We start from the raw sequence: 20774 nt of genomic DNA on the forward strand, positions 1-20774 counted from the left end.
TTCACCTATTTGTTAAAGTCTTATTTGCTTTATTGTTAGTCAATGAACAGCCACCAGTCAAAAGAAGCTAATCCTTTGCTCTATGTAGCTGTGTAATATCCCCCCTCCAAACACTATTGTTTTCATCTTCTCCTTTTTCTGTAATGAATAGCAATATCTTCCCCTTTCTGTTCACCACCACTATAATGATCTAATTCTAGAGCTTGTTGGCTTTCAAGAGGTCCAGATGATGCAATATCATTTGGGATAAATTTTGCTGGATTCTTGGCTACTGGCTGCTACCTACTGCTCTACTGGACTTATTTGCAAGGAGAAAAGAGGCTGAATAGAGAGTTGGAAGGCAATTCCAAGAGACTTGGAAGGCAATGCTCTGGGGAGGAGCATGTGCCAGGTTGAAATGGTAGATCTGCTGCAGCAGTGAGCTCAGGCCATGGAGAAGTGAGAACAGCTAAATGGGGTTTGCACAGATCCATCAGTTAAGTTGTAGTTCTTGAATGTGCAAAGCTGTAGCAAGTCTTTTGCCTTGGAGTGCTCAGAATTAAGTGGGCAGATGTTCACAGCAACATGGTTTTACTTAAAACTGTATGTTTTAATAGGAAATTTGTCCTATTAGACAACAGACTATTGTCTGTTTAGTCCTTAAAAAAAAAAGCTGTGAACCTGGTGAGCTGAAAACAGGCTTTGTGGATTTCTAAAAGGCCCTTTCAATCCATAAGTTTTTGGAACAGAGCCTCACTTTTAACCATTTCCCAGCCTTGCTATGCAGTGTAGTCTTCTGACATGCCTGTAAAAAGGGTCAGTGCCTGAGAACCAATGGGTAGAAGAAGGAAAACAGTTTTGCTTCACAGATGTTTATTTGTTGAGCATTTCTGCATTAGGGTACAGGAACATCTCCAAGGCATGGGTTAATGCAGCATTATAACATGTGATGTGCTTTGGACAGCTGTTTGCCTGGCTCAGACTAAGCTGGGATCTTTAATTCCATTTCTTTTTGTTTGCTTTAATGTGTAAAAGGCTCTAACGGAGTCTCTCTGCCCTGAAATTAATGTTATATGTGTCCCTTAGCAGTGAATGCTTCTCTTGCCCCACACAGTCCAAAAACTTGTCTGGAAGCAAACAGTCCTACAGAAACAGGTCATCCTGTGCTCAGGCCCCCAGGCAGAGAGAGGTGGAAGGAGAAGGATGTGTACCCAGCTCTGATTCCAAAATGGAGTTAGGATGTGAATGAAGGTTGTGACTCTCCCTTGAGGAGATGGAGTCCTCCTAGGCTGCACAATGCGGATGCAACAGAAGCAAACCCCTAGAGACCTATGAATAGGGAATAGCTAAGACTTAAAAGAAGGAACAAAACAATACAGCACAGTGCATTAACAAACTGCTAGAAGGCATCACTTGGCTCACCTACAACTAGGTGCTGTACATGAAATCCAAATCCTTGTTATGCCTTAGCTTGTTCTGCATTCCCTCCTTTCAGATTTGTTCCAGGCTCCTCTGGAGAGATTCCTTGTTTTGCTGCCTCTGTAGTTCCCTGCAGGATGCAAATGTTAATAAGCACAAGCACAGCATGCAAGGTTGAAGGAATGAGGAGAGAGGGGGGCCTGCCCAGTGATCAGCTTCTGTCCTGCTGTGTGACATGCAGTGCACATGGAACTTGGAGGAGCAGGGGAGCTCCTTATACCACTCAAATCTCCGCTGTTGCTACAAGGAATGTGTTTCTACTCCTTTGCATTGCAAAGGTGGAGCAAACAGGCTTTGGCAAATTGCATACAAATAGAAAGGATGTGCCTAATTTGTGTCCATGCTAGGCTAATGATCTAACACTGCTTTTTTCTTAATAGTTTTGATTCTCTTTTTAAATAGTCTTCAACTATTTTTTTCTAAAAGTGATGGCAGTGAATGTGTCTTGCAGTGAATATCTGTTGAGAGCTTTTTGTGTGTGCGTATTGAGAATATTCTGGGAATGTGGCTTTCTGACTCATGAGTGACACTCAAGGATGTAATGGTCATGAATGTCAAAATTAGGACTGCTGTACATAAATTAGCACTTCTGTGAAACTTCTTATGCCACACAGAACTAAGATGTGCCTATAAAGGCTTTGTGGGTTCTGGGTGGCCAGAGGGGCCACTCTAGCTGTGATATTTAGAGATGTTATTGCAAAAATGTCTTGCTGACTTGTGTGAAACTTTCAGACCTACTTTGTCATCCTGCTGCTTTCTTTGGGTCAGTGAGTCAAGGTGCTTCCTGTCCTTGTTAGTTCTCCTTGTTGAAGCAGGGTTGTTTTTTTTATTTGCTGATGCTCTTTGGTACTTGAAGCCTTAGAAGGGAAGAAAGCCAAGCATTGTGTTAGGCACACACAGTGCTCCTGGGCATTGGATCAGCTGTGTTAAATGGTTGGAGGTAAAGGGTACCAGTATCAAATTCTTCTGTATGTTGTTTTCTCTTTTTTGCTGCATTTGGAGAAGTGGCAGGGAAGAAAGTTTGCTAATAGCATAATCAACCTTTGTGCAAGTCCAAGTATTAGTCCAAGCTTAGAACAAACAGGTGCTTGTCAGATGGGAAGGCTGAACCTACTACAGAAATGGGTAATTTTACATATATAATGTTACACCTCAACTTGAGAATGACATACTTGTTTTGCAATTATCATGAATTTGAGCCTGAGCTAGATAGTGTTTCTGGGATGCAGTGGGGAGATCCCCATGCCTGGGATGGGCACAGAAGGGTTAACGTGATCCTTTTTACATGTAGCTGCTAGAGCTCTGTGGGCTGTAATGCGGTGGCAGGGCTGGGACAGGCAGCTGCTGCCCTGTGTCCCCTGCCCTGGCTCTGCAGGTTGCTGGGGTGGAATGTGCTCACTTTGCTTCCAGGCGTGCTCTGCAGCTCGCGGGGCAGCCAGCATGGCAAAGGGGTGCAGGGAGAGGTTGAAAGGGTGAATCCAGTGATTCTGGAAGGACAAGAATGCACAGGTTAGTACAATTTTGCTTGTTACTGTTAATGAAAACAGTAGCTTTAACCTCTTAAACTGATTAGGACTTTGGAAAATTAATTACCCTTAGTCTCCAACCTCAGCAAATCATTTCTGTTCCCTTCTCACAGAGTGCGAATGAGCTTAAGTCCAGGCTTAAAACTAAGCAGCATTACCTGCTGAAATGGAAACTGGAGATCCTGGTAACAGCGCTGTGGCTTCCTCTTCAGAAGATTTATAACCTTGCCACCTTATGACTATCAAGGAAGTATCCCAACCCCACCAGAGACAGGTGCTAGGGAAGGGCAAGATTACATGAGTTCCTTGTCTTGAGAATATCAGGATATGAATTGAAGCTTTTTTGAAAAAGAGTAGCTAGAAAAGCTTACAAGAAAACCTCACTCTTCTGTACTGTGTGGTGTGAGCTGAGAAGGAATGCTTCTAAAAATATTCTGCAGTGGAAGTTCATAGGAAAAATAAAAGGATTTGTGCCATAAGGAGCACAATAGTAAAAATATAGTATAATGTTCATAGCAAAAGCTACCCACTGGAGCAGTGTGGAAGATCCATGTGCTGAAAGGACAGGTTGTGAGAGGTCCCTAAATAGGATTGGATGGGATAATTCAGTCAGGAGAGGTCATGACCAGGGTTCTTTCTGATATATGTAACCATTGAGTTATAAAGTGCAGCTCTGTCCTTTTTTGGACACTGGGTGGCAGTCCATCATTAATATTAAGATTAAATATAATTAAGTATTTTATAAACCCTCAGAAATACTGTGCATTACATGTGAATCACCTATTATAGTCTGATTACAATTCCACAGCAGCTTTTAATGATGGCTTGGAAAACAAACTTTGCATCACTGAAAATAAAACCTATTTATTCCAACACAAATGCTCCTTTGTTAAATAGCTAGGTCATACAGTAAAGTATTCCTGTGACTTTAAGTTATGAATTAATGATTATAAACCTTTCTATGGTTTTAAAGGGCAGATATGGCTAAACCCTGGACCTGTTTACACAAGCCAGGCCCCTGTGAAGCAATTCTGATCTCTGTAGGACCTGCAGGACATGCTTCCTATCTGGGGTGGATTCTGCAAGGTGTGTGGTGCCAGCAATGCTGAAAACCCTGTGAGGAGTTTTGAGGATAGATTATCCCTTTTAAGACTGGGGCTAATTGTTGGCATTGGGGTCAGGGCAAGGAAAGACTGAAGAATCTTAACTGGTGAAATGTACAGGGCTATTATCACAAGATCCAATCAGCCAAGTTGGAGTAACTTTCTCTTTTGTCTAGGATTTTTCTGATGGTATGGAGGTTTTTGCTCAGGTACACTTGTTCTCTGTATTCAGCTCTGATGTAGGGGCTGACAGTGAACCATATTATCAAAGCACTGTGCCTGAGGAAATATATTCTGCTTCTCTCAGGAAAGGCTTTTAAGTCTGAAAAAAGATTCAGGCTTTATGGCTCTGCCACAGATATTGCTGACCTTGGGCAAGTCATTTAATCTGTTCTGGTCGATCATTAGTAAAGTAGGATAATATTATTTCTATTCTCTGCCATAATGGAATAATAAAACCTTGGGCACACTTTCCTTTTCTATTGTTTGATCTGATACAGGGGTATCTCCAGACTCTGGAAGAGTATCTACTCCCTGCTGATGGACAGGTAACAGGTAATCTTGCAGTCAGTTGCTGGTTTGTTCTGTTAAATTTGTGTCCATCTTGCAAAGGACTGTAATTCACTGCAAGTGAGAAATTGCCTTGGCCCTGTTCTCTTGTTCATCTTTTTATTGCATCAGAGAGAAGCTAAGGCTTTCTGAGGAGTGCCTTCACTGAGGTTCAGGGAGGATTTCTAGAGTGCAGATGCTGAGTCTCCTTAAACAGCATCATGTAATGCTTATGTGAGTTGCTCTGAGTTACTACTTGATATGGTTTCAGTAACCTTGCACTAAATTTTTCATGAAGCTGGCTAAAACTGGGACCCCTAGACCTGAAGTGTTCTCACACCCTGCTAAGCAACAGGAAGTAGCTTACTGAGAATTGGAGATGTAGGAAGAGATCCCTGGTAGAAATCTTTAGCCAAACTTTTAATATATGGGATTTAACATTTTTGGTTCTTCTGAAAAATGCCTAATCTCAGACCACTTGTTCGGTTGCTAGGCAGGAAGGTTTATCAACTTGAAGAAAGAATGGATCAAGACAATGAAGGATCTGCAGAGGCTGTGCAGGAGAGAAGGGCTTAAGTGTGGCAGAGCTGAGCTATGTGGGTCTGTTGCTCCTTTAGGAAAAGCTCATAGCATATGCTGGGATCATCTTTGGCTCCTTGGAGGCTGAGCAGTGTGGGCTCAAAGGCCAAATGCTAGCAAAGGTTGGGCCTTCTCCAGTCCCAAATGAGAATGGGGACTTGAGGGGGGAAAGCCTGAGTGTATGGAGGAAGACCCAGACACTACATCTTTGGCAGACACTGAACAATCCCAAAGGAAGCCAGCAAGCACCAGTTTCAAATAGTCATGCTACCATGATCTTAAATACCTAAATGCTTGTACTGCAATGCACCAGGGAGACAGGAGAGCTTATTACTATTTACATGCTTTGCTCCAAAACACTGCTGGGCTAACAGTAGTAATTCTGCAGAAAGCAATTTATATATCATTTTTTATTAGTATGGGAGAATGAGATAGAGTAGCTATAATAGCTAGACAATATGATCTGCAAGAAATTAAGAAATGCTCTGGATTTGGTAGGTTTGACACTTTGGATTGGCAGGAGGGCTGAGATGCACTGTGCATAACTGTCACCTCACATGGTGGCCTTACACATGGCTGCACGGCCAGGCACACAGCTCTAAGTCCTGGTGGAAGAAGTGTGGAACTGAGAAATGGGGCCAGTTGGACAGGATTTAATCCAAAGGGGAAGGAAGAAGGGAAATGCTGAAGGATTTAGAGATAAGTGGGAGAGCCACTGAATGCCAACCTCATGTGCTGGACCAGGCTGCTACGAGTGAGGTCTTCATCTAGAGCCCTACAAGACATACATCTGCAAGTCACTCACTTTGGCAGATCGCTGCCAGCGTGTTGCTGAGGGACCCATGCTGTAAATTTCAAAGATATCTTCAACAGGAATGCTGTTCTGTGGAAACAGGTAAGGTGAAGTCAGCTCTTAAAGTATTCTTTAAAGTGAGTGCATGAAACCCAGCTAATACTTTCCTTTAAATTTTGCAACAATTTTCACTTGAATTATTAGTATTGTTTCATGTTCATAGTATATATCTTACTGAGACTTGGTCCTATAACTCTTAGAGGGCCTGAAAATAAATATAGGAATATATGAGGGGGGAGAACAAAGTGAGTCCTCTGCTCCCCTATCAGAGTCCCATGAGAGCTTAAGGTAGGTATATTTGGGATTGTTACACTCTGCTTGTGCTCTACTTCCATCATTGCTTTGTACTGACACCCCTTAGGAGTGAGACAAGATAATTACTGATACACACTCAAAACATCACCTATTGAAACTACCTGTTTTGCTTTTTCAGCCTGAACAAAACTTAATGGTGACCTGATAAAATGATTCAGATCTGTAACCTCTTTGTGTGCTGTGCTTTCTATAAGCAAAGACCTGCAGGGTACAAGGGGTATTTCAATGTCTGCCATAGAGCAAAAGATTTTGATCTTGCTCTCTTACCATTAATATTCCAGCATATGAAGATAATATCATAGCTTCTCTTTCGGTTCGGTTGGGATACATGTATCTGCTGAAAGCTGCGGAATTCCTGTGAGGTGTTTTGAACAAGATGATTAGCCTGATGTTACAAAAGCCAAAAAGTGCTGGACTGATTCACTGTTGCTTTTGCTGTTTTCATGCTGGTGTAGCCCATTGCAGCTTAGGACCTTGACTTTGCAATACTCACATGGCCTCTTTGGTCAGCAGAGGCTGAGCATCTGAGTCATTTAGCCACAGCAAAGCAACACTGAGGGCCAAGTTGTAATGAGCCTGGGAAGAGAGAAGAAACCCAAGTGTTCTGCTGTAATCACTTGACCAAAGAATGAGAGACTGGAGGAATACAGGGATAGATTGCAGGCACTTGCACTTGCAGGCACTGGCACTTGCAGGCCAGTGCATGCAGATGTTATCTCACCAACTGTAGGACACTTGCTGAGGTTCGAGGCACTTTAAACATGCCTCAGAAGACTTGCTAAGTTCAGCTGAAAGAATTTATGTGCTAACACTAGTTTATGTGCATGTCTTTTCAGACGGTTGACTTGAACCTTTTCAAGTGTCCTTTATTGATGAGCTCAGTCTATCTGTAAAATTAGAATTCAGTTTCTTGCATATGTTACACATGGGTGTTAGGCACTGCCAGTCTCTCTAAATAGTAGTGACAGACTTCTACTATTCTCTGTAAAGAACAGCATATTTAGGTGTGCAAACTGATGTGCTACAGAGGTCTCACAAGCCCTGTAGATAAAGGGTGTAGGATTGATAATAAGACAGATTACCATGTCATCTAGAAATGTGGACTGCCTTTGTCCTCTTGGATCAAATTCATTTTCTCGTAGTCTGATGCCAATGTAATCACTCCTTAAAGCAAGAGAGCAACTTGGAATTACCACATGTTTTAAGCAGTCCAGTACAAGAAGAGATACAATAGGTGAATCTAAGGTCAGTGTAAATTTAGGGCTGATTGGAATCTGCTGTGAGATTCCTTCTAGACCCATCCTGATTAGTAGAGCCATTAGGGGTTTTTTTGTTTGTTTTCCTTTCATCATGGACAGCTTTATCTTCCCTCAGACTACGTTGCTGTCTTCCTCAGATGGTTTAAAATGAAAGAAGCACAAATATGAAGTGTTACATGCCTGGAGCCTCACAGCAAAGATTTAAGAATACAGCCCAGAGAGCTGCTTCACTGATGCTAGATTTTTCTCATTAATGGAGAGTCTGCAATGTTTCCTGAGATTGGCAGTACTGATGTGTGCAAGGAGAGCAGGCAAGGGCTGGCATTCAATAGAGGGAGCATCATTTTACATCCCTCAGAAGCTGTTTGCTAGGCATTTTATCTCAGAGAAAAAGGCTCTGCTGCATGAACAAACAGGCTCCTCCTTATAGCAGATGCCCTCGACATATGCTGGGTGCATGGCAAGGCAAGAACTCTGTACTCCCTGAACAACCCAGACCTTGTTCTGTGCTAGTGGGAGTGAGACCTCTCTGCTTCCACCTGTGCAGTCATGCTTTGTTGTGCTGCAGACTATAGGGCATGTTAGGAAGTTAGGAGTATGTAAAAGGAAGTCTGTCCATGCTTTCCAGCAAGAAAAGACTAAAGATTTACAGCTGTCATCCAGCCAAGTTATACAACCTGTTGTAATTTAAAGCCAGTCTGTCTCAAATTCAGTGTAGGAACTGTGAGCAGAGTACTTACAGGAGTTTTTCTATCTCTCTCTTTAAGCATCTTCTTTCCATGGTCAGGGCTGTTCTGGTGGTCACTGTGAGGTTAATGGCCCACTGAAATGTGGTAGAGAAGAACGTGCATCTGACCAAATGTCTCTTTCATAGTGAGTAAAGTAAAAACGCACACAAGTGTATGGGATACTTAAACTCCTACAACAATCTGACCAAAACCAATTCCCAAGTAGCAAAACTGGAGAGAAAACAGTCAAGAAAAAGACAGCATGCCCAGCACTGAAAGAGAGAGCAAGGAGTTTGGTGATGGAAAAGGGGTGGGATGGACCCATTTATGATGAGTATCTGTCCTTAATATGATACTTCAGCTAGCAGGTTTCTTGCATCCCTATCATAGTGATGTATGTTCTTTCATATTATAGATTTACTGCAGTTGTACACCTGTACATCCTTCCAACTTCTTAGCAAATGGCTTTTCTTCCCTATTGTGTGTATTATTCAGACCTGTATGGTAAAAAGAAGGGATGGAGACAGGCAAACAATTGGCTATAGTTCACCGAATGGACTGGGAAGAGGACAGTCTGGAGGGCAAAAGATAGCAGCTGTCTAGACATGATATAGAAAGAAGAGTAGCCAGCACCTTGATCCACCAATTATAAAATCACAATGTAGACTTCTCAGCTCAATAATTCACAGCCACAGAAGCCCAAACAAGTAGCAAGTACATAAGTTTTCTAATGCCAGCCACAGAAGCCCAAACAAGTAGCAAGTACATAAGTTTTCTAATGCAAACAGAGGTCCCAAACTCCATCTCAGCTGTATAACCAAGTATACTGGGATGGATTCTCAGAGTCAGCATATGGCTGATTAAAACCTGTGAGGTTGTTAATACCACACTTGATGCTTGTGCAGCATTTATAACTAGTGCCACTGGGTCAAAGGCTTCAAAGTAGTAAGCATGCACATCACACTAGGCAGCAAAAGGCTATATCTGGAATATTCCTGGCTTGAACAGGGTTGTTCAGAAAAGACCTGCCTATGAATTATAATAAATACTGAAAGAAAAACAGGCCATGCTTGGAGAGCTCATCTGTGACTGGATATGGTCTCCTTATGCTTTCTCTCTGTCCCACATGTACACAAGAAATCATGCACTACCTGTGTCAAACTCTTTGGAGTGGGCCTCAGGATCCAGGTTTGGAGCCTCCTTGCCTCCAGGTATCTCTGAGGAGGAATTCCCTCTAGATGCTGCTGTTCCTTTCTTGCTTCTGTCCCTGAGCTTGCGTGCCAGGGAATTAGGCTATGGCTGTGCAGGGCTGAAGCCTTCTCTGGTTGCTTGGAAACAATGCTGCTGAGCTAAAAGAAATTAAAAGAAAAGAAAAACACATGATATGAAACCTCCATCAAGAGGTGTGCTATCAGGCTCAGGTTGAAGGATCCTTTTACATTTCTAAGCATTCAGTTTCTCTGCTGAGCAGACTGTTGAAAGTAGAGATGACTGGCTATCAAGGAAGGTGGAGTCTTTTCAGTGGGTTTTCTGATGAAATGTAATTGCTTGTAAAAGAAGCTATTGATATTCAGAAGTAAAATTATGGAACAGTGAAAATCTAGACCTGCTTCCTGATAGGAGCTTGTCTTGGGTTTCATCTGCAGTGTTGATGGTAAGCATGAAGGATCCTATATTTGCTCTTTCTTCACACCATATTTTTGTGGTAAGAGCCCAGAAATGCCAATGCAAATTACTAAACTCTGCTGCTGCCCTTGCAGTGTACGCAGGACTGTGCATCACCATAATTAACAAGGCAGCAAGAACCATTGCACTTGTAGAGGAGGAAGGGGTTTGTAGGCTGCAGGAGTGAATGCAGGAGGGGAACAGGCAATTGGTTTTCCTAGGACTGTACTTCTGGTCTTAGCTGCTTACCAAGTAAACAATAGCAATGAGTTTATAACATTTGAACATGCTGTTGCCTCTTTCATAGAATCATTATGGTTGGAAAAGACCTTTGAGATCATAGAGTCCAGTTGTAATCCCCTCAACACTATACCTATTAAACTATGTCCCTATGCACCTTACCTCCGCATTTCTTGGACACTGCCAAGGATGGTGACATCACTACTTCCCTGAGCAGCCTGTGCCAAGGCTTTGTGATGACTCAAGTTACAAAAGCAGCTATATTGTTATGAGATGTAGCTCTTTTCCAGGAAACTATCTTCTTGCTGCTTGCAGAAATTCTGTAAGCATTTTGTGCTAACCTTTCTCTCTCTTATTTCATTTTACTGCTCTCTTTTCAAAAGATGTGTGCTGCAAAAGGCAATGGTGGTGGACACAGCTCTGCTGCCTGCTCTTTCTACCAGAGTTGCAGTGCAGAAAGCCATGCTCTCAGCTGTTGGGAGAGAATGGAGTTTGGGGATGGCTTCCCAGAAACATTACATACCCATGGCCTTTCTTAAAATTTGTCTGCCCCTGCAGCAAGCTAAGCAGCAAGACTGGGTCTTTCCCATCATTTTTCCTAGCTTGGGGCTGGCAACTGTGCTGGATTTGATTTTGAGAGTGTCCTCCTGGCAGGTGTTACAGCAGCCCTCTGTCTTCTATACAGCTGTTTGCTTGGCTTTAAGAAGCAATATCCACTGCCTGTGTCTCCTTCAGTCCCATCTACCCAGGGTGTATGTGCTGGTATGGGCAAGCTACCATGGAAAGTGGCTGTCACAAGGTGCCAAGTCGGAGCAAGAGTCCAGCTAATTGTAGCCTGTCTATTGTTATGCAGCAAAGTGAAATGAGGAAAGGGACTTTTCCACCAGATGAGGCTGGTCTTTAGCCATGGGCTGTTGTTGGCTCCTGCTGCTTCTCTGAATGTAGGAAATGTCCTTGTGCCTGTGCAGGTGGCACAGGCTGTGTTTGTGCTCTTAACTGATGCAAAATAGCAGCCAGGGAAGAGTTTAAGAGCTGTGGCAGTAGCCTCAGTATTCTCCATATGTATTTCCCCATTCTCCATTGATTTGCAGCTCAGAGCCTTCTTGAGCAGCAAGTGCTCTTGGCAGTTAATTCTCCTGCTTGGCTTTTTTTTGCATGCACTTGCCTAATGGCTTGTTGAAACCCAAGTGATCTGCAATGTCATGTGGCAAAGATTTGCCCTGTTTAAATAGGGCTATGCAGACAGGGTGTTTTGTGAAATGGGCCGATTAGCAACATCCACGGTGCTCTGAGTGAGAGAGCAGTTTTTGGATGAGTGATGTGCAACCTGGTGCTCTGTTGGCTGCAGTATCTACCCTGTGTTCAGACATACGCAGCAAGAAAACCCTGTGGGTGGCTGTGGTAACTCCCCTCTCGTCCCTCTTGTGGCAGTTTGGGGTACAAGTTTGGGCTTGTGGAATTTCTCCTGTGTGCAGCTAGCGTATGTATTGGAGAAGTGCTTTTAGCCCCGTGGTGCACAGCACGGTGCTGCCAGTGCCCGTCACGGCTTCCCCGGAGCGAGAACTAAGGTGAAGGGGGAAACCTGCGTGTCCGCAGCATCGCTCCCCAGGGCAAGGCCGGGACTTGCAGGGCTGCCTGTCCCCCGAAGGATGCTTATTTATTTCAGTACTGAATGGAATTGCAGGGAGTCCCTTTATTTAGCAAATCCCGCAATTCATCAGTTAATGCATCAGTCACCGCGCGTGTCATGGCGGCGCGGGGCGGTGCTGCCGGCGGCGCGACATGGCGGCGGGGCGGGGCGCGCGCCGCCATGTTTGTATTCAAAAGTGCGGCGGGCGCGAACGTTTCCTCCCCTGTCTTGTCCTGCCTCCGCGCCCGGCTAAGCGGGGCCGAGCCGAGCACCCGCCGCTCGCTGCCCGCAGCCATGGCGTCCCGCGAGGCCTGGGAAACCTCCTTCTTCGGTCTGCAGGGCGCGCGGGAGCGGATGCGGGAGAAGAAGCAGGGCGCCCTGCGCGCCGCCAAGCTGAACGCCTCGCTCGCCTCCCGGATCAAGACCAAGATCATCAGTGAGGGGCGCGGCGGGGACGGGGGGCGGCGGGCGGCGCTGCTGTTTGTTTTTCGGAAAAAAAAAAAAAAAAAAAAAAAGGCAAAAAAAAAATCAAGTTGTAGATTATGAAAGGCAATTTTCCTAGTATGCTGCTGGTTTTGCATGATATTACAGGGACATGGAGATAAGGGCCTGGGGGAGAAGCGAGCACAGGTGAGTCTGTGGCTGCTCCCAATTAGACGCTTCTCTCTTCCTAACAGATAACTCGTCCACTATTAAAGTCTCCCTGAAGCGCAACAACAAAGCGCTGGCGCTGGCCCTCAACGCGGAGAAGGCCAACGCGCAGCGGCTCATGCAGGAGAGAGCGGTCCTGCAGAAGGAGGTGGAGCAGTGCCACTTCCACAACGCTGCCCTGCGCCACAAGCTCTGCTTCCTGGTATGGCACTGACATGGGCAGGGCATGCAGCTGCAGCCTTGGGTTGGTGGGCGCCAGCTCATCCTCTGTGCCCTCTGGGTCCGAAACATCTCGCAGATCTTGATCCCTGCTTGATCTTGAGCCCTCCCCAGCAGGGCTGTTTCTTGCTCTGGTTAACTGCATCCTTGTTGGAAGAGACAAGTTGATTTAACATCTTTATGTTTTTTCTCTCTATTGTCTCACCGTAGAATAGCACCCTGAAAGAAATGGAAAAACTTATGGCAGTTATTAAGACGGCTCGGCTCTCTGAGGTAAGCCACGGGGTTGGAGAGCATGTGCTTGTTGTGCTGGGAAGGAGGCTGTGTCTCTGTCTCTTGCTGTGTGTCACCTGCTTAACCGAGTGTTTAATGCCTTCTTTTTGTCTCTTTGCCTGGATGCATTTTTAACTTGTTTATAATGATTTCCAGAGCTGTGTCTCAGGTAGTTTCTTTTACAAGAAAGGCTACAGTTATACCTCTGGGTCTGCCTTCCTCTGGGTCACTAGGTATATTGACCAGGAGATGCCTTTTTTTAAATGACGTATATGTTTATAGATATGAAATTGACATGGCAATGAGTTTTATATATACTGTTATCTATTTAGTTTATCATTTTACATATGTGTATATATATAAATATATATATATGAGAGCATGGAGATGTAAACTGCTGCAGTTTATTGCATATTTGTGCTGTAAGTGATTTTCATAAGGCAACAAAACCCTCTGAGGTTTGTTGCAGCTGTAACCTGTGACCAGGATGGATGATATGTTCAGGGGAGACTTGATCAGGACATTGTAAATGCAGTTTTGTTGAACCTTTTTTGAGTGGAACAGAGGGCCCTCTAACTGCCCTGTTTAGAAGGGAGAGGGTTACTGATAGTACTGGACAGGCTTCCCAGGGGCTTGGAGTCCAATGACTCTACTAAAGTGATGTGGAGTTTCAGCTGTTTGTGTGCTGAGGCAAGAGCTTTTAAAACCACCCATCTGTTGCTGTGCTCCCCAGTTCTATACAAGTTTTGCCTCCCTGTCCAATGGCCAGAAGAACAACATAACAGAAGATAGCTGGGCTGATGATACCACAGACGGTCAGCTTGTGAGGTAAGCCTGAAAATGTCAAATACTACCAAGCTCCTTCTGGATTTTGATATGCTAACCTTTTTCTGGTATTTTACATGTACCCTCATTTGATTGCTTTCTGGAATGCCCCTATTCTGTGTTTTTCCTTACTCTGTGTCTTTCTGCTGCTATTGTTTTTCTTAATTGCCCTGCTGCCAGTTGTGTGCATCAGCTCCCTTCTCCCAGCTTGGTTTGAATGCATATTTCTTATAGTTCTTTCTTTGCAGCTAATGCACACTGCAGATTTCTTTTGTCTTCTGTGCTGCCTCACTTAAGTGGTAGGTTCTTCGGAACCTGTTTTTTAAACTTATTGTGCTATTGTAAACAGTTGCACCTCATGTTTGCTCATGACAGTCTTATTTTCTAGTAGAGCATTTAAGCATGCACATAGCTTAAATGCATGTGGTCAGTAAATATATATGTATCTGTGTGCTCAGAAGTTGTACCTTTAAGTGTGCCTTTTCATAAAACAGCTGGTATGTCTTTATAATGCCATATGTGTTCTGCTGTGGTTATCCAAAGATTCCAGAGTAAGTAGGTTTGCAGGAAAAAGAAGGTACTGTGCCTGATACCAGCTGGTATTGCTGGGAGAAGTGGCTGCGTCAGTACATCTCCATGCTCTGTACACCAGAGAACATTGCAGAGATTAGATGCTGCAGTTGTTTGTTACATAAAAATGATTAATAGTCTTCTGCTTGTATGATGAAAGCTTATGTTTTTAGGAGGAAAGCTAAAGTAGGATCTTTTAGGATGTGTTGGTGTTTTCTGTTTCTTTTTTGTCTAGTCTCTCCTTTGTAACAAGGGAACTCTTGCTTCCCAGAGGGAGCTGCCCACAGACCACTAACCAACGTGGCTGGCATTTCACAGAAGGAATTCCAGTTGCAACCTGTGTGCTGAAAGGCTTTTCTTGTTGCTTCAGTATCTTTTTCTTACTTCTGTGTCTGTGGGTGTGCCTTCCTTATGAGTTGTACTTGTCTCAAAATGGGAGATCAGTCCTGGTGAGGCAGGGTGTGCTATTCACAAACATCTAAAGCTTTCAGAATTGCATTGCAGTAGTTTTGGGTGGAGGGTGAAAGCAGATGCTGACCTACTAGATTCTGGGGCCTTCTCAGTTATGGAACATGCTTCATTGCTGCCATTCTCTTTTACCAGGCCTGCAGTGGTGCTCTTGAAAGCACCTGCTTCCAAGCAGTGTGATGGGGGAAGGCAAGATGATAGCTCTGCAGCAGTACAAACATCCACGGTTGATGTCCAGCCACCAGTTCTCAATAAGACCCAGGAATTTGTGCCTGTTGTCTCCAAAGATGCTTTGCCACAAGAGCTGAGTGAAAATGTGAAGAAGCCCCATGAAGCAGTAGAAACAAAAGAGGCTTCTGTTGAATGTGATGTCCTTGGAGGTTTGTGTTACCTGCTTCTGTTCTGGGATAACTTGTTTATGTCAAGGTTCATGTAGGACCCAGAAAAGTTGTTCTGGAGGGGCAGGGTTTTCTTTCTCTTTTGGGGAGGGACAGTGGGGAGAAAGATGTATTTGCAGTGTCTCAAGAGCACTCACCAATTTTCTTGGGTAGTTGCCCTGAATTTACGTAAGATTTCCAGAACTGCAAGTATGCTGTCCTTGAGATTCTGTTTGGATGCACAGCTTCTCATCCTTGTGGGCCTGATAAAACATACATTCTTCCGTATCTGTTGAGCTATTCTGATGCTGCTTAGCAATCTTTGTGTAAAACCAGGGGCAATGGTTGGGCAGAATAGATTAGCTCTGTGCCTAATGTGCCTACAGTAATGGTCTCTCTCCTTCCTTGCAGGGTAAGGTATGTCTGACAATACTTTTCTAATTCTCTGCTCATACAGACTCCTTACACCATGAGAGAGGAGATGCCCAGAAGATGATTTAAACCAAGCACTGGGTCTTGTCCAACTAAACTACTTAGTGGCTACTTGGCTTTGTCGTGCCTTCGGTAGATAAGTGGGATGAGATGATGTGGCCCTTCATCTTCTCTTAAGATGTTAGTGGAGAAGCATAGATGTGTTCAGGTTTGGGAGTTGTTAGGGAATACCTGTCTGTATGCTACAAAGGAAATGTTGATGAAGCTTTTGGAGGGGCAGAGTTGAAAGTCTTGCTAGTAAAGACTTTGGGTAAGGCCTGCTGGCCTTTCCTAGAGTCAAGATTCATGACAATGTGCAGGGTGTGGGTTTTGGTGGAACTGAGCTGACTTTTGTATCAGCATTTCTCGGTCTTAGGATTTATTTTTTTCTTTCCTACAGAGTGTTTACTTGCCACTGAACAAGATCCTAGTAATTTGCCAGCGCTTACCTGGGAAAGTCATCCTCTTCCACAGGAGGACGATGACATGGTGAAACGTTTCTGTGACCGTCTCTCACAAGGGCATGTTACTCAGCGGAGGAAGCGTTCTACCCTGTTTGCAACAAGCACTCCATTTTCAGGTGAGGATTTCTTCTCACACTCAACTCGAGTGTCCCAGTGGAGTGTTACGAAGGAGAACAGCAACTCCAACAGAAATAATGCACAGCAACAGCTGCAATCACCCAGCTGCCTGGCTTCACCTGCTCAAACTGCTGTTGATTCTGACTTAAAAGCTTTGAGTGAAGAAGTTCTCAGTGATCAGCCACAGACCAAAGAAACTGTGTGTGATACTGAAATTGATCCCAAGTGTAGCGAAGTTCCTGAGTTTATTCCTGTAAAAGGTAAAAGCAAAGGTAACGGCAAAACCACGGCTGTTAAAACAGATGTTAAAAAGACTAGCACAAGAAAAAGGAAAAAGAATTCAATAAAAAGCAACACAAAAGATGTCCCTGATGTACCTCAGGGTGAAGAGAGCACCCAAGAGGCAAATAAACTTCAGCTGAAAGCAGTGACAAATTCTACTGAGTCTGAAGTTCCTGAGATGAGGCAGGAAGCTTGTGTGTGTGCTTTGGAAGGGAAGAACAGAAGTCATGGTACATGCCTACATTCCCACTTTCCTGCTGAAGTCCGAGATCCCAGAAGAACATATGTTGTGAATCCAGCACCGCTGCATAATCTGCAAAGTGGGGACTTACTGCAACAAGGTGAAAAGGAAGCTGTCTTGGAGATGCCAAGTGTGGAGAGCTTGTTGAAAAGCCCAGTTCATACCTTCTCAACTCATAAAGCTCTGTCAGATGATCACAGTCTACAATATTCTCTTTCCTTAAATAAAGAGACTTCAGGTATCAGTACTTTGCAGCAGGACTCATCAAGTGTGAGCACAAAGAGCATGAGACGGAAAACCAGCAGGAAAACTAGGGTCATTTTGCAAAGAAGTGACTCTGATGAGGAGAGTCTGCCAAAGAACACAAAAACATCTGAAGCTAAAGCTGAGGAACAGCCCAAAAGAAGCAAGACAAGTAGGAGAAAGACTATCAAGGCAATAGTAGGCAATAGTAACGATCAGAGAAATGAAATGGAGGTTTCTGCACCACGTGTTCAAGGAGTAGCAATGGAGAGTGCAAAAGATTTCTCAGATTATCCTAAATGTAGCAGAAAGACTTACGTTATACGTCCTTTGGATCTTCCAGGAAACTTGGGTTGTATCAAGGCTGATTTTGAACGGGAAGAAGTTGCACGTTCTGAGTATGTTCCTGAGAGCAAAGCTAGCAAAATCCCCAGAGTTCAGAAGCTGGTGACTGCTCAGAACAAAAAGAAGTGGACAGGGGACCTTCAAGAAAAGAAACAGACTCACAACACAAATACCTTAGAAAAAGCTCTCTCTCTCATACCAAAGCCTCAGAGCAAGCGAACAACCTCTAATCCTCCAGAGTCTGATTCCTTGGCCAGACAGAGTGATGGAACCAGGCTGCATTCTGGAAGTTCAGAACTTGTGTCCAAGCAAACTGTCCTGCCTGGGAAGTTCTCCTACATTACAGATCTTCTGTCCAAGCCAGATGCTTTCCTTGAGGAGCAAATAGCTGAGATCTCGCTTGCAAATAATCTTATGAACATTTCAGACAGTCTTGAATCCTCCACTGTAAGATGTTCTGTAGCTTTGCCTCTGGGCTCCAGTCTTGCAGATCCACCCATCTCCAGGAGCTTAGGTACTGAGGACAGCAAAATCCCCAAGAAATCTGCTTGTCCAGGGAATGTTCTGACGTTTAAAGAAAGGAGTGCAGAGGAAATGCCAGAAGGAAGAAACCAGGTTGAGTTGAGTTCTAAAGAACATTCCGAGAGTTCATCTTTGCAGAAACCTGGTAAGTGGTGGACTGGGGAGGGGACTCAGGAGAGTGTGTATAAAAATGCATGGAATGGATGCTTAGGTTTCTTCCTCTGCCCTCTTGTGCTTTTTAGAGCTAAAGATCACTGTCTGACACACCATCTCTGCTTCTGGAGCATTTTTAAAAGGTGCCCACTGGGATCATTGGTCTGAGCCCAGACTTTCTGCTTAGTGGGCAGTGAACTAACTGCTGGTTAGTGAGTTTTGTGGCTGTATTTGCTCTGTGTTAATCAGTATTACTGCATGAATCTATGGTTTCCTGTTCAGGCACAGATCCTGTGAAAAAGGCAGAGATCATGTGCTGGGTGGCCTTGCTTTCCCTGCCTTGCTATCTATACGTGGTGTCTGTTACTTTAGAAAAGTCTATGTACTAGTGAAGTAGCCTGGTAGTGACCAGTGCCTGCTAGAGTCTGTTGTAGTGGCAGAGGGTGTGAGGAAGATGGCAGACTTCTGGTCCTGGCTGATTAATGCTGTAAGAATTGGGATTTTGTACCTTTAGGTGGCAGCTGCTATCTTGAATGCAAAATTGCCTTCATTCTTCCTCGCTTTTCCCCACCTTTGGCTTTGGAGGGTGTATCCCTTGACTGCTCATTCCAGAACTAAGCTAAGTCTTTCTGGAAGCTTGCTGTTACTGCATGGTCTGTAAAGAGAAAGCTGTTTTGTAGCTATTGTTGTTTTCTCTCCTGCAGCTGTTCCTAAGCAGGCCTGTTGTAGCTATGTGCTTTGCAGGGAGAAAGGCATGTGTTCTCCTGCCTTCCTGCCTTTCCCCTCCAGGATGACTTATTTGAAGGATGCATCAAATACTTGCAGGTTTCTCCATTATGCTAGATGTCTCTTAGGTTATTTGGGTGCCTTGAGCTTGCCTTTTTTTTTTTTTTTCTTTAGGCTGTAAACTTTTAAGGGTTAGAGCTCTCAACTGCTGTTTGTACAGAGAGAGGCTACTACACCTGGGCCTCAAGCTTCTAGCAGTATTATTGACACTGTGTATATTTCACAGTGAAGAACCTAATTGGAATCATGAGCTGACTTGTGAGAAACAGGAATGGGATTTTTGAACAAAAACAGTGTCCAGAACCTAGAAGTAGTGTTAGATTTGGGATGGTGCCCTGCTCTAGAGTGCTTGGAGAATCCTGGAAATGCCAGCCTTCTCCGTTTGGCAGCTGTGTTTCTTAAGATGTATGCAAATATTTTGGAAACACTGATCAATTCACACATGAACATCTCTTTGCAGAGATTTGTCCACTGCGGGACTTGACAAATGCTGGGACTCTGTGTTCCCCTGACTCAGAAGAAGCTTTGGGACGTCGATCCAAGCGGAGACGGGACCCTGCCTGCTATGCAGAGCCGAAACTCAACAGGTTAGTATTTAAACCATCTCTTTTGGTGCCTCTTCCCAAGCTGCATCCCCTTCTCCCTCTGCCACGTTGTCTTCCCTTGTCCTTCTCTCCAAATTCTGTAGTGTTTGTACAGACACCTCTCCAAAACTAGCGAAAATTCTGAGCTACCACAGCTGTCTGTGCAGGCTCCTGCTAACGCGCTATTAATGATTTGATTTCCCTCACCAAAGTGCATGTGCCTCTGAGCAGGCTGCCTTTGTGCTGCTCCACTGGTAGTAGGGGGTTAGCGTGAGGATAAAATACAAGATAAATGAGGAAAGCTTAGGAAGAACTCTGGTTTTAATTAGTGATAGCTTCTGATATCTAGAGCTCTTTATACAGCAGTTGAGCAGTTTCATTTAATCTGGTACCTGTAAAGGAAACACTGGAGTTTGGAGAGTGTTTTCCATGATTGGGTTGGTTCTGTATTGCTTTTTCCTGACAGTTATGAATGCCAGAAAAGTATCTTTTTCAGCTCCCAAGGAAACTATGGATTCAGTACTTCCAATGGCTACTGCATAGAACCATTTACCTCAAAAGGTTAACTTTGGTTGTTATACTACTGAGTAATATTATATTTTCTCTTCCTGAAAAGTGTCACAGTTTTAATGTTTTGTCAAAAAGTAGTTATAATGGGTCAAAAGGGGGTATGTACAGTCAGAACTGCTCCTGTCCTGCAAGTGGAATAAACTGTACCACTTGGGTACCAGCTGGTGGAGCATTTCAGTAAAAACAGAAATAAACCAACTTTGCAGATTGAACTCTCTTACACATAGTAAAGAAACCCCTTGACAGTTCCATCTAACCATTTTGTTTTTGCAGCAAACTGAGGCGGGGCGACCCGTTTACAAACTCAGAGTTTCTCCACTCTCCTGTCTACAAAACCAAAAAGAAGAAAATGACCAAAGCCAAGACAAAGACCTTGAAGATCAAAGTGGAGGAAGAATGGCTTCCTGAACTGTGTCCCAGTGCCAAGGCAGACAAGCTACTAACTGTGGGAGGAAACAAGGAGCCAGAAGTGATATAGTAGTTGAACAGGCAAGCCCTGAGCTCATAGCTTGTTTATCCTTTCAAGGATATCTCTCATGTATTAAATTTGTACTTTATAAATAAAGTTTTATGCAAACAGTATAAAAGCTGTGTGACTTTTGTTTTTCTCCTCTCTTTCAAATGCTACAGTGCTTGTTTGCAAAGGCTCTGTGCAACTTTGTGTGGCACCACTGGCAGCCAGTCTCCCATGGAGGGAGGATCAGGCTG

At 44.0% G+C, this 20774-nt stretch overlaps 2 protein-coding genes and 1 long non-coding RNA gene across 4 annotated transcripts; 1 reads left to right on the forward strand and 2 right to left on the reverse strand.

Annotated features, from left to right (window-relative positions):
• Nucleotides 1-1162: 1162 nt before the first annotated feature.
• On the reverse strand, nucleotides 1163-1500 carry LOC112956441. The gene is made up of 2 exons (XR_003251053.1): nucleotides 1402-1500; nucleotides 1163-1308 (listed from the first exon to the last, which is right to left on the reverse strand). It is a non-coding gene; the product is annotated as an uncharacterized LOC112956441 (long non-coding RNA).
• Nucleotides 1501-2127: 627 nt separating this feature from the next.
• CUNH2orf80 (chromosome unknown C2orf80 homolog) lies at nucleotides 2128-8431 on the reverse strand. Its single transcript, XM_026048423.1, has 7 exons — nucleotides 8383-8431; nucleotides 7466-7547; nucleotides 6877-6959; nucleotides 6651-6738; nucleotides 6021-6098; nucleotides 2858-2945; nucleotides 2128-2315 (listed from the first exon to the last, which is right to left on the reverse strand). The coding sequence occupies exons 1-7, from the start codon at nucleotides 8421-8423 to the stop codon at nucleotides 2128-2130; spliced, it is 648 nt and encodes a 215-aa protein (XP_025904208.1). The 5' UTR covers nucleotides 8424-8431.
• LOC112955932 (shugoshin 2-like) lies at nucleotides 5960-20591 on the forward strand. 2 transcript variants are annotated; one of them, XM_026049415.1, is made up of 8 exons: nucleotides 5960-6110; nucleotides 12583-12758; nucleotides 12986-13048; nucleotides 13782-13876; nucleotides 15047-15291; nucleotides 16160-18118; nucleotides 19373-19499; nucleotides 20340-20591. In XM_026049415.1, exons 2-8 carry the CDS (start codon nucleotides 12675-12677, stop codon nucleotides 20542-20544), a joined length of 2778 nt encoding a protein of 925 aa, XP_025905200.1. In that variant the 5' UTR covers nucleotides 5960-6110; nucleotides 12583-12674; the 3' UTR covers nucleotides 20545-20591. The 2 variants fall into 2 exon arrangements, with proteins under 2 accessions (XP_025905200.1, XP_025905191.1); XM_026049406.1 differs by lacking the exon at nucleotides 5960-6110 and adding an exon at nucleotides 12188-12341.
• Nucleotides 20592-20774: the final 183 nt, after the last annotated feature.

Source organism: Nothoprocta perdicaria, unplaced genomic scaffold, assembly GCF_003342845.1.
Source record: "Nothoprocta perdicaria isolate Ctin4 unplaced genomic scaffold, notPer1 scaffold_11, whole genome shotgun sequence".
In the NCBI taxonomy this organism is placed as follows: Eukaryota; Metazoa; Chordata; class Aves; order Tinamiformes; family Tinamidae; genus Nothoprocta; species Nothoprocta perdicaria.